Raw genomic sequence first — 15,982 nt, 5'->3', positions numbered from 1 at the left:
TCCACGCCTACCGAAAAGAAATCAGGGCAAATGGGCAATAAGTTGCACACGTGAAGCAAACTGCAGATACCAGCCCGATTTTAGACAACCAAAATCACGGCGCCAGCACCAGCACTGTAGCATACTGTAGCGTTTCATTTATATTTGTGAATTATTGTCTAAATATTGACTAATTAGGCTCAAAAGATTCGTCTCGAGTACAACCAAACTGTGCAATTAATTTTTAATTTCGTCTACGTTCAGTTTCGTTTCGTTTGTATTTGTAAATTATTATCCAAATATTGACTAATTAGGCTCAAAAGATTCGTCTCGCAAAGTACAACCAAACTATGCAATTAATTTTTAATTTCATCTACATTCAGTACTCCATGCACGTAAAAAATCTTCTTTTTTAAATAGTGCCAAAGATGCCAAAGTTGGATCTTTTTAGATAATGTCAAAGTTGAAATTTTAGGGTAACTAAACAAGGCCCAAGTCGGCTTCTACCTCCAAATTCTTGCAGTAACTAATAATTCTTGCGGTAAGGTACACACAATCTATGCGCTAACGGTTATTCCGTCTCACCATTCCAACAAGTTGCAACGACATGGACCGCTGAACAAACACCAACCTGCAAGATTGTACAAGGAATTCTATGTACTAGTTCTCAAACACGGTGATGGCATCAGCCTATCGGCCTCACTGCCTTCATCATCGTCCCAGACGCTGCAAATGGCCGCGTCTCCGGTTCAACGAACACGAAAAAGTTCTCATACAGAACACAGCACCGTCTCTGCGCACCCACTTTGCTCCTCTACTGCCCGAGCAGCCTCTTGACTCCCGACTTCTGGTCCGCCGTGAGCCTCGACGGGAACTTGATGTCGAACTTGATCCTGAGGTTGCCCTTCCTCGACGGTTCCTTGGGGATCGGCATACCCTCGCCGCGCACCACCTCCTCGTACCCCGGGTGGATCACCGAGCTGATCGGCACCGTCAGGCTGCGCCCGTCCAGCGTCGTCAGGTGCGCGGTGTACCCCGTCAGGGCCTCGGCCAGCGGGATCTTCTGCGTCACCACCAGGTCGTTGCCGTCGCGGGTGAACACCGGGTGCGGCTTCTCGTCGATGATGAAGACGAGGTCGGCCGGGATCGTGTTGGGCGTCTCGTTGCCCTTCTCCGGGAACGTGATCTTGGTGCCCTTCTTCCACCCGGGCTTCACGTCGATCGTCAGGATCTCCTCCACCGGGATCGTCTTCCTGCACACAAGGATCAGCGGTGCTCAGTACAAACAGCAAAAAGGAGCTCTGCTTTCTTGTTTCGTGGAGCTCGTAAACTGATAGAACAGAACAGATTAACACCAAATGCAATCAATTCAACTGACCGACCTACCGATACTAAAAGCTCGAACAATGAGTAGTTGGACGTTGATCCACCTCTAGGATGGTGATTGAAAACTAATCACTTGATAAAAGCAAAAACTGATCCCCAAAAGTTTTGACTAAACTGAACATTCCCACAGATAGAAAGGTGACAGGCGACCAGACAAACTTCCCATGTGACTAATGCAGTACTACTATGCTCAGAGTATGATGTAGCTCTGTTTAGCCTAATAACACACCATCATCAACGGCAAATTGACAAATGACAATTATTCACCCTTGAAAATAAATGTACTGAGTAGTACCATACTTTCATACTTTCTAGCAATTGGGAAATGTACCACCAATAATTAAACAGTGTCAAGGCGTCTACTGCACATTCATGCAAATCCAACTTGAAATCTACAGCAGAAATGGACCAACAGATAAATCTAACAACCGATGAATTTATCCTGATTAAACTGAACAGTTTCAAGGCGTCCATTGCATCGATGCTGGATTTGAAATCTTACAGCAACAATGATCGACACTTCTGAGACAGGGATGCGAAGGCAAGGCAAGGAGATACTTACCCGCTGGCATCAGCGATTTCCCTAGAAATCTTCATCTTCTTGGTGGTCCCCTTGTACAGCTCCTCCAGGCTGCACGGCAGCTTCCGCTCGATCGCGGGCGCCTTCACCGCCCGCCCGCCGGTGTGCATGCCGTGCCCGTCGGGGCCGCCGCCGAACGCTGAGCCGAATATATCGTCCCCGAAGATGGAGGAGGAGAACCTGGTCCCACCGGTCCGCATGCCGGGCATTCCTCCTCCCCCCATTCCGCCGAAAGGGCTGGACCCGCCGAAGAACTCCGCGAAGATGTCCTCCGCGTTGCGCGGGTTGAACCGGAACACGTTCGGCCCGTCGCCGCCCGTGGAGAAGAAGGTTGCGCCACCGGGGCCCGCCCCGCCGGCGCCCGGCGGCGGCACCTGCCCCTTGAGCCCCTCCTCGCCGTACTGGTCGTACACCGCGCGCTTCTGCGGGTCGCTCAGCACCTGTTCGAGCACACGGACAGAACACCAGGAAGCGCGTCACGACATTGCTGAATTCGATAGGACAAACTTTTCGCGAGATGAATCAGCCATGGATCTCTCCTCGGGATGCTGCTTACCTCGTACGCCTCCGAGATCTGCTTGAACTTGTTCTCGGCCTCCTTCTTGTTGTTGGGGTTCTTGTCGGGGTGCCACTTCATGGCGAGCTTGCGGTAGGCCTTCTTGAGGTCGTCGTCTGTGGCGCCCTTGTCGACGCCTAGGATCTTGTAGTAGTCGAGACCCATGGCGCCTCCCTTCCTTCCTTCGCGCTTCCCTGCTTTGGCGTGCCTGTGCTCCTCGTAATCGCAGGAGGCTCGCACTCGTTTCGGCGTTCTCGTCGTTGTTGTTGCTTCTGCTGCTGCTGCGAGGTTTGGTACGGGTTCGGAGAGGGCAGGAGAAGAGGGAGAGAAAAGGGGAAGAGAGAAGCGTCTGGAGACAGGGGGAGGGAAGAGGAGTCTGGCGACGGGTGTGGAAGCTTCTGGAAGGTGCACGAGGGTGCGCGCGCTATCTCGGTTCGCGCGGAGCTCTCACGTGACATGAGACGGACGCGTGTGCTTGGGCAGGTTCGGTGGGCTGTCCCGACTCGAGTAAGGACGGACTGCGGAAAACCCGCGGAAAATACTAACCGAAGGTTTTGCAACGTGGGCCTCTAATGGGCTTCACTCGCATAGGGCGTCAAGTTGGCGCCCACCAATTTCCTGTTTCAGTTATTCTTCTGAATTAGCACGACTGGAAACTACTATACGAATACTAAGCAGCTAAATGAAGCTTTTTTAAGAAAAAAAACATTTGATCTATAATATACACAGAGAATGACCTAATTCATAGGCTAACATATACAAAGCCGATCTTCTGATGTCGACTTGCCTCTACCTAACGAGCTCCAACAACAAAACCAGGCTGCCTCTTAATAGTTTCTAACTCAGCATTTGTGTTGAACTTTTGATGGAACCGGAGGCGCTTCAGCTTAAGTCCCATAAAAAATTCTTCAATTTACTCTCATCATTCGCTATACTCTGAAGAATATGAAGTACCACCTTCATCCACATCTGCATTTCCCACTCCATCTCCACCATCGTCGTCATCGTCGTCGTCATCTTCATCACCAATTTCACCATCCCCTCCCATCTCAACATCATCGTCCTCATCACCGACAGGGTCTTCCGCTTCATAGTCCTCTCCATCCTCACCGTCTTCATCTCCTTCAGCATCCTCATCATTATCCTCGCTTCCGTCATCCATCATCTGTAGGGGGCTGGACTCAGAATTGTCCCTTGGATAACCAGGGACCAGCTCGTCATCATATTCCTCATTCAAGGGCTCACCATTTTCCTCATTTTCTTCCGATTCATCGGATTGAGATACCGAATTGTTGTCATCATCTTCAACATATTCCCTTCTCTCCAAGGCCCAATCTTCTGCACCCGAGCTCTCAGGAGAATGCATCTTTCCAGAACGGTTTGCCTTACTTAACATGCTAAAGCTGCCCAATAAGTTTGCCTTTGGAATTGATCTGATGCCGAGCTCAGATGGTTGCCGAGGTCTAACTGTTCGAAGTCCACGGCCTCGGCCGCGGCCACGCCCACGCCCACGCCCACGCCCACGGGTATTCTTTGCAATCTTTCGAGGGCCTTTCTCATATGACCCATTGTTGTCATCCCTGAACTGGATCCTGGAAGAGCTGCTAATACCTCTAGGAACCTTGCCACCGCGACTGTGGGATCGACCTCCCCTGCTACCTCCTCGACTTCCACGTCCACGACCTCTACGACCATTGCTATTAGTTAGCAACACTCCATATTGTTGATCAAAACCAATAGATCCGAACTGGTCTATTTCTTGTTTGTTCTTAATAGTAGGATGCCTCGGTGGAAGATTCTGCAGAAAAAAAGGGACAGTTACACAACCTAGCTCAACACAGATAGCGACACTTAATGTCATTGATCCAGACATAGCAAATCAAAAGCACTAATTACCCACATGTAACGTAAACACCACTATGAGTCTTTTGATGCAGTAATAATAAGCTATAAGGCTCACCGTGAAATCTCCAGCTTCTCTCTCCTTATTTGATGCAGCCTTTGGATGAAGTGTGTATGATATGGAAGAATCCAAATCAAACAATCTTAAGGCAATAGCAGCAGTAGTATCAGGTACCCATGGAAGTACAGTAGCAGATCCAGAACGTGCAACAGAATTCTGATTAGTATCTTGTGTGTTCAAGTTAAGCAACTCAATTGTCGTTTCAAAGTTAGATGACAAGTAATCTCGCTTTACTGCACCTTCCAGCATACTAAGCATCTGCAGAAATATGACATGGCAGAATTTAGAATAGGCACAGAAAATAGATATCTAAAGTTTGCTGATAAATTACAAACGTTCTTTTAACCATGCCAATCTCTTCTTACATAAAAGTAATTCAAGTTAGTTCATAAGCAACCATCTCCAATAAGGGAGTGCTACAATTAAAGTGGTAGAACTTGCTGAAGGTCAAACAGTACAGAGACTCATGATGACTTATGCCTAGCCTGAGATTGTTGCTTTGTCAATACAGTAAAAACTTAGGGCAACATATGTATAGCAAACAAGAGAAAGTACTAGGTGTATTTCTATAAGAGGGGGGGGGGGGGGGGGGGGGGGGGTACGCAACCTGCAAGACTTCTTCAGCAGATGATGCAGAATACAACTTCACACCCCAAGATTTTCGATACCCATCCGTCCAAAACGGTTGGAGAGCTTCTGCTGGTATTGAAGCCTGCATACACAACGTAAAAAGTCACACAAACAGCAATTTTTGCAACAAACAAAATAGATGTCAGTGATCACAAAAATGTTACTATACCTCAATGGTAGCTAAGAGCAGTTTGAGCAATCTCAATCCTATGGGTACAGAATGGTCCACAATTTGCATCTTCCAATTAGGATCTGTTCTATGTTTTTCTTCACATTGTGATGAGTGCTCCAAGAAATTATGAATGGGTTTGAACGTCTTGTGGCAAGAAGAACAGTGTCTTTCTTCAGCTAAGTAAATCTGGTAGCAATAATCACAAGATTGAATCAACTCAGGCCAGCGCTTCTTTCCATATTTCATGGCATATGTAGATTGGTGACTGTAGCACTCCCTCCACATCCATTTCACAAACACATAAGCCCTTTTCGAGATAGCAATCTTCTCGGCTTCATTACGCCCAAGCTCTATCTTGAAAGTATCTGAGTGTGCTACATTATCAGAAGCAACACCAGAAAGGATACTGCATGGACTTCCAAACTCATTCCCATGATTTGTACTTATTATTTCATTACTTCCATTTTTCAAAATCCGTCCAGCTGGGTGTTCTAAACTGGAACACCTTTTCTTTTCAACAGCTTCCTTAAAGGTTGGCTCGATACTTTGCAACATTGAGTGCAGATGTGACTCCCGGATGCCACGAGTATCAAGGGAAGCTACCAAAGCTTCAAATGCCTGCATTTTTAATTCGGCATCATGTTAACATAACAGCACAACTGGATCCGTCTGTCATGTAGTCAATCAGGCTAGCGCCTTAATGTCCACTCGCTAACAAGAAAACATACATGTTCTATCCACTTATTAGTTACTAACTTACTATCTAGTTTTTCTAGAAACTGTACAAGATATTAGGCAGTTGAAAACACTATGCATAGTAACCTGACACACAACAAGGAATCAGACACTAAAAGAAGTTCAGAAACTTTTATTACTAGCTGATTCCCAATAGACGAGCCCAAACACTGGTTCCTCAACGTTACTGGTGCTAAATGCCAATGTTATCACCTCCGACCTTCTAAAACATCATAATCCTCACCATTAAAAGTTGATCTAGTGCCTGAGATTGCAGTTCTATTCTCCTAGTTTCAGGTTAGCTTCTATGAGAAACCTCCCACAGGTTACATAAAAGATAAACCAATTAACGATTAACATGTTGAAAGAACAATATTCACCAGTTGAACTGCTCTATTTTGTAGAGCTCCTACTGAAAATATTAGCTCATGAAATTGCAACTAAGAATATTTTTAGTAAATAGCTACCTCAGCTGAGTCAATGACCCTCCAGTATCCATCTCTAGATTCGAAAAAGATTCTTCCAGAACCAGGGTCATAGGATGATGAAGATGCAGAAAACTGCCAATATCGATTCCGCCTTCGATCTTGTCCAAGGGGTAGTGATCTGTAAATGTAAAGCTGTTCTGCCTTGTGACCTATGTAGGATTTCAACTGAGATCGAGTTTTCTCAGATGAAGCATATTGCTGAACAGACAAGCTTTCTGGATTAATAGTTGATTCTCGGCTTACACCATTCTGATGATGAGCTATATCACCCGTAATATGCTGATTCTGCTTATCGACAAGCAAATCAGTGTTTGCTGTATTGGCATTTCCATCATTGTTTTTAATAGGGTTATGCACTGGCGTAAGGGTACTCTCAGCAGCATTATTTTCTCGATCTGTGTCAACCTTCAAACCAACACAAGAATCGTATTGTATCTTACTAGTAAAGTCCTCCCTTATACGCCTTTTATCAAGTTGTGCTTCAGCCCACATTTGTTTTTTTAGAGCACTTGCTGCTTCTAGACGTTCCTGTAAAGCCTCTTGTTCAGATGATGTTCAATGGGAAAATAGTAAGATAAAAAACAACAATAAGATCATTACCTCCAGTATTGCACGGATAGAATTGCCTTCAGTGGCAACACCAATAAGTGCAACCAACGCATTGAGCCGTTCGTCCACACTAAGGTCACAGTAGTCACCTTCAGTTAGCCCCTGTACCCAGGATTCTCCTTGGTTACTTTCATCTATCTCATTGTCCTTAACATCATCTCCAACCACTGGATCAGTTGAAGTACTTGCTTTAATGTCTAAAGTACGCAATGAAACACTTTCGCTGCATTTAGTCTGAGTGCTCTGTGGTACTAATGTATTAACCACACTATTTGATTCTTGCTTTATGTCACCGACTACTGTAACTGGTGCACCATCTTGAGCTCTAACTAGCGGAGATTTGACATCCTTGTCCTCAATATTCATGTCATCACCATCAACATCATCGTCAGCATCATCACATTCGGAATCTGCATCCCTCTCAGCCTCATCAACATCCTTCTCCACTTCTTCACACTCCGAAAGTGCATTCTGAAACACCCTGATTTTTTCACGTGCTGCTGACAACACAGTCTCAGAGTCAGCTGGGTCCTTTCTGTAAGGAGTTTTAACACAATATGTTGAAGGTGCCGTTCTTTCAAAAAGCTTAGTGTCTCTTGACAATGCAGCAGATATAGATGCCTCTGGTGTCTTGCTTGTCGTAAGGTCTCTCAGTCCAGATTTCTGGAGAGAGAGAAAAAGAGAAAAACCAATATAAGTTCTGTTAGAAATAACAGGTCCGTGTACTTAAAAAAAAAGAAGAAGGAAATAACAGGTCTGTGAAATTTAAAAAAAATTCTGCATGGATATACCTGGATCTTTTCTGCGACTTCCAGTATTGTGAGACCTTTGCTCCCTTCAAGCGACAATACATGATAAGCAGCAAATTTTACAGTTCCAGGTGTCAGACGGTGTCGTGACCTGCGACGGTTAGTATACCCTCTCTCTTTCATTAAAGCAGCAGCATTCACAGCCGCCGAACCATTTCGCAGAGTGGAAATGATATCCGCACCATCACGGCCCTTTCAAGGGAAAAAAGATACAGTGAACTTATGAGATATTTTGGGGAAAATTCCATCTTGTTTGTATAAACAGCAAAACAGTTAAAAGACAAGCCTTCTGCAAATATGCAGCTGTACTTAGTTAATATGTCATGAACGGAATACATACAACACTTCATGATTTGCATCGAGCAAGTTTCGAGCAAAATTAACCTAAAACCTTTCTTACCAGTGGCAAGTAAGTGTTAACCAGCCCATTTCAGACCTATGCTATTAAGCCACCAATACAAGATTGTAGTCAACTGTAAGATTTCAGCAGTAAGGTGTCATGAGTTCCTCAGAAAATGATTCTAGTTTTCTAGCAACTGATAGCATCATTGTCCAATTACCCTTTCCCCATCCACTGGATCACATTCTGGCAGTCTAAAACTTGTCTGGTTATCAGTCCAGCCAGACATGTTACAACGTCTTGAACCTTCCTCATGTTCTCAATGAAAGAAATTAATACGTAAAGCAGTAACAAGTAATTCACAGGAACTGATTAATTCCTAGTTTTAACTAACCGAAATTCAAGAAAAGACCGAGGAACCGATCGGTTCAGTTCGGTCTGACCGAACACCCACCCCTAGTCATGCAACAAGTATTTGCCCCCCCCCCCCCCTTCTCTGTTCTCAAATAGACAGCATTTAAGAATGTGTACACTACCTTTATAAACTTCGACCACTACATTACACAAGGAAAATACTTTCAGATCATTATAGGTACAGTATATTTTTACTAATGTATAATGTAGAAAAGATAATGGTCAAAGGTGCATATGAAAATGTCACTGCCCCCAAACGACAAGTAAAAAAGAATGGAGAGAGTATTGGGTATTGACTATGCAAACAATACTCATCAAAATATAGATTAAGCACATAATTATAACCGTCAAACTATCATAAAGGTTTCACATTGGAAACGGACGATTACTGATACCTCATTATCGTCGCGGTAATGTACAGTTCCAGCGTTCCTTTTCTTTAACTGAGGCCCAAAACCAGCGCATAAACCAAATTGGCGCAGTATTTCAGGCCATGTGAGAAAGTTTAAGTGGCGCTGCCAGTTAAGTATGTTGAAGCCCCAAGCATATGCCTAGCATTAAGAAACAAGAAGTGATTTTTTTATTAAAAAACATTACTGGTCTAGAACAAAAATCTATGTTTTAGAGAACCAGGAGATCAGCACAAATACCCCTTCAACAATTTGTGGGTGGCCACCTCCAGGATTAGCAGAACCGCTCTGATTTACACCCAAAGCAACTGAAGGAGTCCGGGCAACATCCTCAATATCCTTTATGATAGATTTCAGCAGAGCAACATGCAACTCCCCTAGGAACCTTGAATCCTATCAAATGAATAGTGATGGAAGTTTAGAATTGGTTATGGCACACACATCTAAATCCATGAAATGGCAACAGAAAAAATTATGCAAAATTAGTCATGACCAACAAGCGATGTTTAGTTTAGTCTATTTAGCATGCTTAAGTGAATCAATACACATAGAAAGGACGTGTAAGTCATGTCAGATGCTGAAATGCGACAGTGCATTTAACAATTGACACCATGATATGCCAATATCCTCACTCAAAGAAACAAGGAGACGCTACAAATGCGAAGGCCTAGGACCATGTTCATGTCCTAGTTGTAATGGTATAAAAAAGAACCAGCATCATGTCATCATATCAAGACAACCGTTCAACATGATAGACTATAATTAGAACTCACATAATCATGAAGAGCCTGCACGAACTCATCCAATGTGAACGATGGAAGCCCAAGAACATCAGCAAAGGTAATAAAGAACTTCCAAACCTGAATTTCATTAACAACACCTTCTGTTAGAAACAATATAATGAATAAATTCTAACATGTAATACACTTTGAAGCTACGCAAATCCAGGATGCAGTAGCAGGATAGCAACATCCACAAATAAAAGTAGTGAACAAATGCAGAAGATCATTAACACATGATAACTAGAACATAAATTATAGTCACAGAATAACAAACTTTCTAAAGGACAAAACAGCGACATCGGTAGTCCTTATTAAACTTCTGTTTTCTGGTTAGTCCACTGAATAATCTAAGAAGGGAGGTACTCCCTTTGTCCCAAAATATATGGCACAATCTGACTTGGCATGGTCTTCAAACCTAGACCGGCTCTTAATTCCTCCTACACTATAATGTTTGTGGCAACAAAATCATAACCATAGGAAAGTACTTTTAAATGTCAATCCAATGTATTATTTGTGCAAAACAAGATGAGGCCAATTGTCTGTCAAATGTTATAAGGTTGAATCTTAAAATGGAGGGAGTACCTTTTTTACAGAAAAGGGTACAGTGACAATCATAAGCTTTTCATAACCGCTCATTGTTGCGAAAGAATTTTAAGGAAAATGTACGTTCTAAAGATCAGGAGTTACCATCAAAAGGTTGCCAATGTTATCCTCAGAAGCTGCCCATGGTTTTGTTGAAAATGGCACCTTCAGTCTCACAGTTTCAGGAGGAAACTGTCCCAGCATTCCTGCAAAAAGGAGAAATCAAATTTCTTATATTACGTCAAGCATATACAATCCAGAATCATATTTCAATGAATGTGGAGCGTACCTCTAAATGAATCAAGTTGCTGTAATGTGTCAATATCAAGAGAAACCATTGAGGGCAACCCTTTACTACGATAGGCCAGTTCTAATAGTTCTAAGCGCTCATCTTCCATCAGTTCCATCGCCTCTCGTGCGATTCTACGTGCTGTAGCCTTCTCATTAGCAGCCTTCTGCCTCGCAGCTTCTTTCTCCCTTCGAAGTTCCTCCTTTTGTCTTAGTTTTTCAGCCTGTGCATATAATAAATTGTAAACTAAACAATGCCAGTGTCCTAGATTCCGAAGTCTTCAGCTTATTCAACTTGTATTACAAATACAGATTCAGAAACTAGCAAACATACTCTTATGGATTGTTTCTGCATAAACTTCTCCATGCGCTTGTGTTCACGCCTTTGTTCCTTTTGGAATCTCTCTTCTTCCCTTTGCCTTTCACGCATCAACCTCTCCTCTTCTTTACGTCTTTCACGATCATGTCTCTCTGTTTCCCTCCGCATTTGTTCTTCTCTCTGCAAAATATGAAAAACAAATTAATAATGCACCATGGAAGGTATGTGCAAACTTTCTAAGTGTAACTAAGGAAGACCTTTCTGTTCAGCAGATCTTGCTTCTCAAGCTCCTTTCTGATTCGTTTTTCATGAGCCTCAACTTCCTTCGCGATCTTAGCTTCCTCATTATGCTGAAGTAATTTTAGACAGAGATCATATATCAAGAACTAATAATACTGAAGAAGAAAAAGATACATCCACAAATGCAGGGAGTGTTTACCTTGCGCTTTCTATCCACACGATAGGTATCTTCATCATGATAACCCATTCTTTCAGAGGATGCAAGGGGGGTTTCAAACCCAGCAACTTGAGGAATGCCGAATTGCCCATGAAATGGAGCTGGGCTAACATTAATATTTGACAAAGCGCCCTCATGATCTGTTGATCCTGATGGAATGGGTGATCTGCCATGTTGAGCTAAATGGCTAGAACCAGATAATTGACCGTGAAACGCATAGCTAGGTGCCTGCTCAACTCCATGGAGAAATCGTGATCCCGTAGACAGAGAAGCTATCCTCGAATTTGATGCCTCTGTTGAAGTATCATAGAAGCGCGACTGGCTTGCCCTCTCATATACATCACTTGGCTGCTCCGGAAGAAACTGGTATTCATGTACTGCCTGTGAACCAAGATGAGAAGAAGACCCAACCAAGGACTTCCGTTTCCCATTAACTGTATTTGGAAGCAAAGGGTCGATAGTAGGCAAAAATGCTGATGCCTACAAGAGGAAAAAACAGATTTTAAAGCTTGAACTGATCCATGATTGGGTTATTCAAGAAAATAATAATCTCATTCGGAAACAAGAATAGGAGAACCCAAAAACTACCAACAAGGTAAATTCGTGAGGTACGATACAGAATAATATGATCATAAAACAAATGTGCAGAAATAAATCTAATAAAAAGACTAAAAAATGTATATGAGGCTCTATGAACAGAGCATGCACACATGATGTCTCTTCATGCAACCATGATATTCCCTTCATTTCAACAAATATGCATAAAAGGAATAAACGCGTAACAAGCCAGTGCATGAGTGGAGTACCACAAAGATACATATATATATATATGAGAGAACAAAAGATGATTACACAGCCTTGACTTACGGACAGCGAAATCACACTAATCCAGTACAAATACTCCACTTATATGCCATATATTCAAAGACAACAGATGCATGAAACTGTCACTAGAAAGACTCAGTATACCTTCATGGGCTTGGGATCACGCCCAGAAAACATCTTGGGTTCATAAGATCGGTAGGGCTGCTTCGGTTGCTCTGGAACTGCTCCAAAACATAGAAAATAAACAGCAGAAAACAAGTCAGCATAATATAAACATGAATACATGATAAGAACGTACTGGCATCAATTCCGACAGTACAAAACAATCCCGACAAAAACTTTCCAACACTCCAAGAATAGAAAAGAGAGTTTATATCTACTATAAATTTAACAATAGATGTATTAGGATGACAGGAGGCGATGTAGAGAGGTCAACATAAGGCTTATATTCAGTCTCATCCATGTATCATAAATTTATAACAACAAGCGAAGGAGGTATGGTATCAACAAAAGCAAATTATTAGGGAACTAATCAAATTAATACAATGTGGAGGCATCATGTGCACAAGGTTCTTACCAATAGGCGCACCAAATGCACCAGGAGGAAGTGGATCAAACTCAACACCAAGCACTGGCCCATCATCTCTCAGCGGTTCCCCTATCAACGTTTCCACAGAATCAATCATCCGGTGCTCAGCTTGTGTAAGGTGCACTGCTGCCATGTGAGGCAGAATGACCTGTGGTGGCTCATAGTATCTTCTCCCAATCTCCGGCACGGATATCCTAGGCACAGCTGAGGACCGGCCAGGCCCTCTCCTGGAGTAGGGCAGCAGCTGCTCACCGTAAGTCCCAACAGTCCCCACCATAATCTCGCTGTGCGGTAATGGAGGCGGAAGGACGGGTGGTGGCGCTATGACTGGCACGGTGACCTCCTCATCCCGCTGCTGCCTCTTGGCAGGAGGTTTCCGGTCCTTGAGCCGGCGGTGGCAGAACCACATCTGCAGCTGCCTGTCTGTCAGCCCCAACTGCACCGACAGCTCCGCCCGCTTCGTCTCGTTTGGATACGAATCCTCTGCACCAACGCAACGCAAATCAAATCCCCGTGAAAATCTAACGCAGAATTCGACCAAAATCTCGCAAAAAAGAAACCCAAAACATTCAGAATCCTCAGCAGTCGACGAACCTGCATAGGTCCTCTCGAGAACCTCCAACTGGTAGGGCGTCTTCATCACGCGCTTCACCGGCGGCTTCCCCCCGGATCCAGACGCACCAGCTCCGCTACCCCCGCCGCCAACGGCCGCAGGGGCCGACGCCGGGCCGGGACTCCCCATCCCGACCGCCGCCGCCCCAGCGCCCTCATCGCCCCCATCGCCGGAGGACTCCATCCCCGGCGACCGAAACCCTAAGATTCGCCAACTCCCGTCCCCTCCAGCAGCCAAACCTAACACGAACGCAAGACCAGAACACAAAACAACAAACCTAACCACACGCAACAGCGATTTCCGCGATAAATACACGGGCGGGCGAAGAAACACCGAGTCCGAGGCGAGGCTGCCCGCCCGATGTCCGGCTCGATCCGCGCCGCGAACTCCACCCGCGGCAGCAGCGGCAACAATAATAACAATTACGAAAGCACGAACGCGAAGAACAGGATCGGTGGACGCGCCGCGGCGCAAAAGCGGATAGCAATAGAGACGCGGGCGCGCGGGGAGGAGGAGCAACAGGGGAGGCCACAGATGCAACTCCTCCGTCTGCAGCTCGGCCCGAATTGGTCAGGGATTGGATCGCTTCCATGCTAATAAAAACCTTTTCGATTTGATGCCTCCGACTTTTATTATTGCCTTTGCTGCTGTGCTTGGCGTTTGATGCTCTTCCCCCGCTGCTGCTGTTATCCTTTTTCTTTCTCGATGCGGAGTCAGGCTCAGGCAGGGGCAGGCGATGAGGCAAGCAGCGAAGGAAAGGGAGAGGGGGGAGCAAGCAATGATGTGGATTTGTTCTTGGAGCGGTGTGGATTTCGTGCGTGCGCGTTGTGAATCTCGCGGCGGGCTGGACGCGCGCGTGTTCATAGGACGGGCTTGGTTGTTGTGGTTGCGCGCTGTTCGTTCGTGCGACGAGAGATCGTAGAACTGGCCGCGGATCTTCTGTGGCGTACGCGGAATGTTTGTGGCCTAGGGGGTGGGGCCCGGTGGGGTGGCCGCGCTTCGCGTACCAAAGTTGCTCGAGCGGTAAACAAGTTTTGCTGTCGATGGCTCGATGCTTTGCGGGTCTGGCCAACCACCATGGTCCGCGGGACCCAGATGGCAGCTACAGTAGACTTTTTCACGATCGTGACAGTGGTAGTATTGCCGTATTGTACTGACTCCATACAAGCGAACTGATGATGAACTTGCGCACCTTGACTTCCATGCACCCACTGTCGTGATCTCATTTTCTCAAGTCTATAATTTTGTGAATTTAGTCAGACAATCCTAAACTCATGTTAGATTTCCAGATCCACAAACTATAAGTTGTATGCTTTTCAAGTAGATCTACACCACTAATCACCGTGGCACCCTTGAAGTTCGACGACGTTTAGAGCTTTTTTTAAAAAAATACAATTTTTAGTTTAAAGAGTCATATGAATAACTTATGAAAATATCCAAAAGCTTAAAAAAAAGATAAGCTTTTGTTAACACGTGTAACAAGCTTCTAAACGATGCAAAGAAATCAAATAAATGTCTAATCTCGATAACACGTTTAGAAGTTTCAAATAAAACAAAACTAAAGCATGAAAAATGAAATGGCTCCAAAGATACTAAATTATGATGAATAAAAGTCTCTGAAATATCGTATTTTACCTGTGAGAAATATTGTATTTTTGGATGCGTTCCGGCGGTCAAAATAGTTGGTAAACGGATAATGATTGTTGATAGAAGTATTCCATGGTTTCAAGGATCAAGGAGCAAGAAATAGGTTAAATGCTTCAAACTCCCATCCAACTCATGTAGGCGCCACCATGGCACGCCACATAAGCATCAAGGATGATTTGGCAAGGTTTAGACATACATGTGAAAACTCATGTCACCTCTGAGGTCTTGAACTATGCAATTTGAGTGTTTATAGACCTCTATTGAGAAACAAGGATAAGCTTAGAGACATGCTGGTGAAGCTCACTTTTTATGATTTGATACTATGTCTATGTGTTCGAAAAACTTTTCAAGAAAACATCAACTTCCATTAAACTTTTTTTGAAAATTATCCATTAAACATTTTTGCCTGAATAAAATGTTGTTCACGATGTTCTCAATGCCTGAAGTCGCTTTGTACGTGCACTTGCCCGAAAGGTATAAATAACCACATCATTTTTTTTATGAAACGGGAAGGAACGCGTTCTTCGACCTATGAATAGGCACTTGCCTTGCTAGCAGCTAAAAAAACAAAATACCAACGGGAAAGCAAGACTCAATATGAGTACTTCATTAGTCTCGGTCATTCTTAGAAGTAGTGTGTGGTTGTGTGCTTTCATATATTTGTAAGAGTGAGTGTGCATGCATGTGTATGAGCTCGGTCTAGCCTAATTATTTGTTGCAATTATTTTTACACGTAAAAAATGATGGACGGTCTAGTCTAATAAAGGCCTAAAAAATTTGGCGCAATGCCTCTCATGGGTGGTTGTTGG

The 15,982-nt window shown here is 44.2% G+C and overlaps 2 protein-coding genes across 2 annotated transcripts; both read right to left on the bottom strand.

The window, feature by feature from the left end:
* Window positions 1-537: 537 nt before the first annotated feature.
* On the bottom strand, window positions 538-3,060 carry LOC117849545 (uncharacterized). The gene is made up of 3 exons (XM_034731118.2): window positions 2,502-3,060; window positions 1,928-2,385; window positions 538-1,232 (listed from the first exon to the last, which is right to left on the bottom strand). The coding sequence occupies exons 1-3, from the start codon at window positions 2,664-2,666 to the stop codon at window positions 794-796; spliced, it is 1,062 nt and encodes a 353-aa protein (XP_034587009.1). The 5' UTR covers window positions 2,667-3,060; the 3' UTR covers window positions 538-793.
* Window positions 3,061-3,172: 112 nt separating this feature from the next.
* On the bottom strand, window positions 3,173-14,409 carry LOC117849544 (homeobox-DDT domain protein RLT2). The gene is made up of 18 exons (XM_034731117.2): window positions 13,508-14,409; window positions 12,902-13,396; window positions 12,469-12,545; window positions 11,482-11,979; window positions 11,300-11,392; window positions 11,058-11,222; window positions 10,725-10,947; window positions 10,541-10,641; window positions 9,845-9,931; window positions 9,312-9,464; window positions 9,057-9,212; window positions 7,890-8,099; window positions 7,090-7,761; window positions 6,469-7,017; window positions 5,264-5,884; window positions 5,072-5,176; window positions 4,462-4,722; window positions 3,173-4,299 (listed from the first exon to the last, which is right to left on the bottom strand). Exons 1-18 carry the CDS (start codon window positions 13,707-13,709, stop codon window positions 3,424-3,426), a joined length of 5,544 nt encoding a protein of 1,847 aa, XP_034587008.1. The 5' UTR covers window positions 13,710-14,409; the 3' UTR covers window positions 3,173-3,423.
* Between the last annotated feature and the right edge of the window lie 1,573 nt (window positions 14,410-15,982).

Source organism: Setaria viridis, chromosome 3 (assembly GCF_005286985.2).
Source record: "Setaria viridis chromosome 3, Setaria_viridis_v4.0, whole genome shotgun sequence".
Taxonomy (NCBI): domain Eukaryota; kingdom Viridiplantae; phylum Streptophyta; class Magnoliopsida; order Poales; family Poaceae; genus Setaria; species Setaria viridis.
The sequence above is the reverse complement of the archived record's forward strand: the minus strand, read 5'-3'. Positions and strand labels throughout refer to the sequence as shown.

Excerpts from the sequence above, each read along its gene's own strand:
- LOC117849544 (XM_034731117.2), bottom strand. The coding sequence starts at position 13,709 with ATGGAGTCCTCCGGCGATGGGGGCGATGAGGGCGCTGGGGCGGCGGCG. Across the intron at positions 7,762-7,889 it reads AAGTCGCAGAAAAGATCCAG|AAATCTGGACTGAGAGACCT; the intron begins GTATATCCATGC and ends CTCTCTCTCCAG. Across the intron at positions 5,177-5,263 it reads TGCTCTTAGCTACCATTGAG|GCTTCAATACCAGCAGAAGC; the intron begins GTATAGTAACAT and ends TTGTGTATGCAG.
- LOC117849545 (XM_034731118.2), bottom strand. The coding sequence starts at position 2,666 with ATGGGTCTCGACTACTACAAGATCCTAGGCGTCGACAAGGGCGCCACA. Across the intron at positions 2,386-2,501 it reads AGATCTCGGAGGCGTACGAG|GTGCTGAGCGACCCGCAGAA; the intron begins GTAAGCAGCATC and ends GTGCTCGAACAG. Across the intron at positions 1,233-1,927 it reads GAAATCGCTGATGCCAGCGG|GAAGACGATCCCGGTGGAGG; the intron begins GTAAGTATCTCC and ends CCTTGTGTGCAG.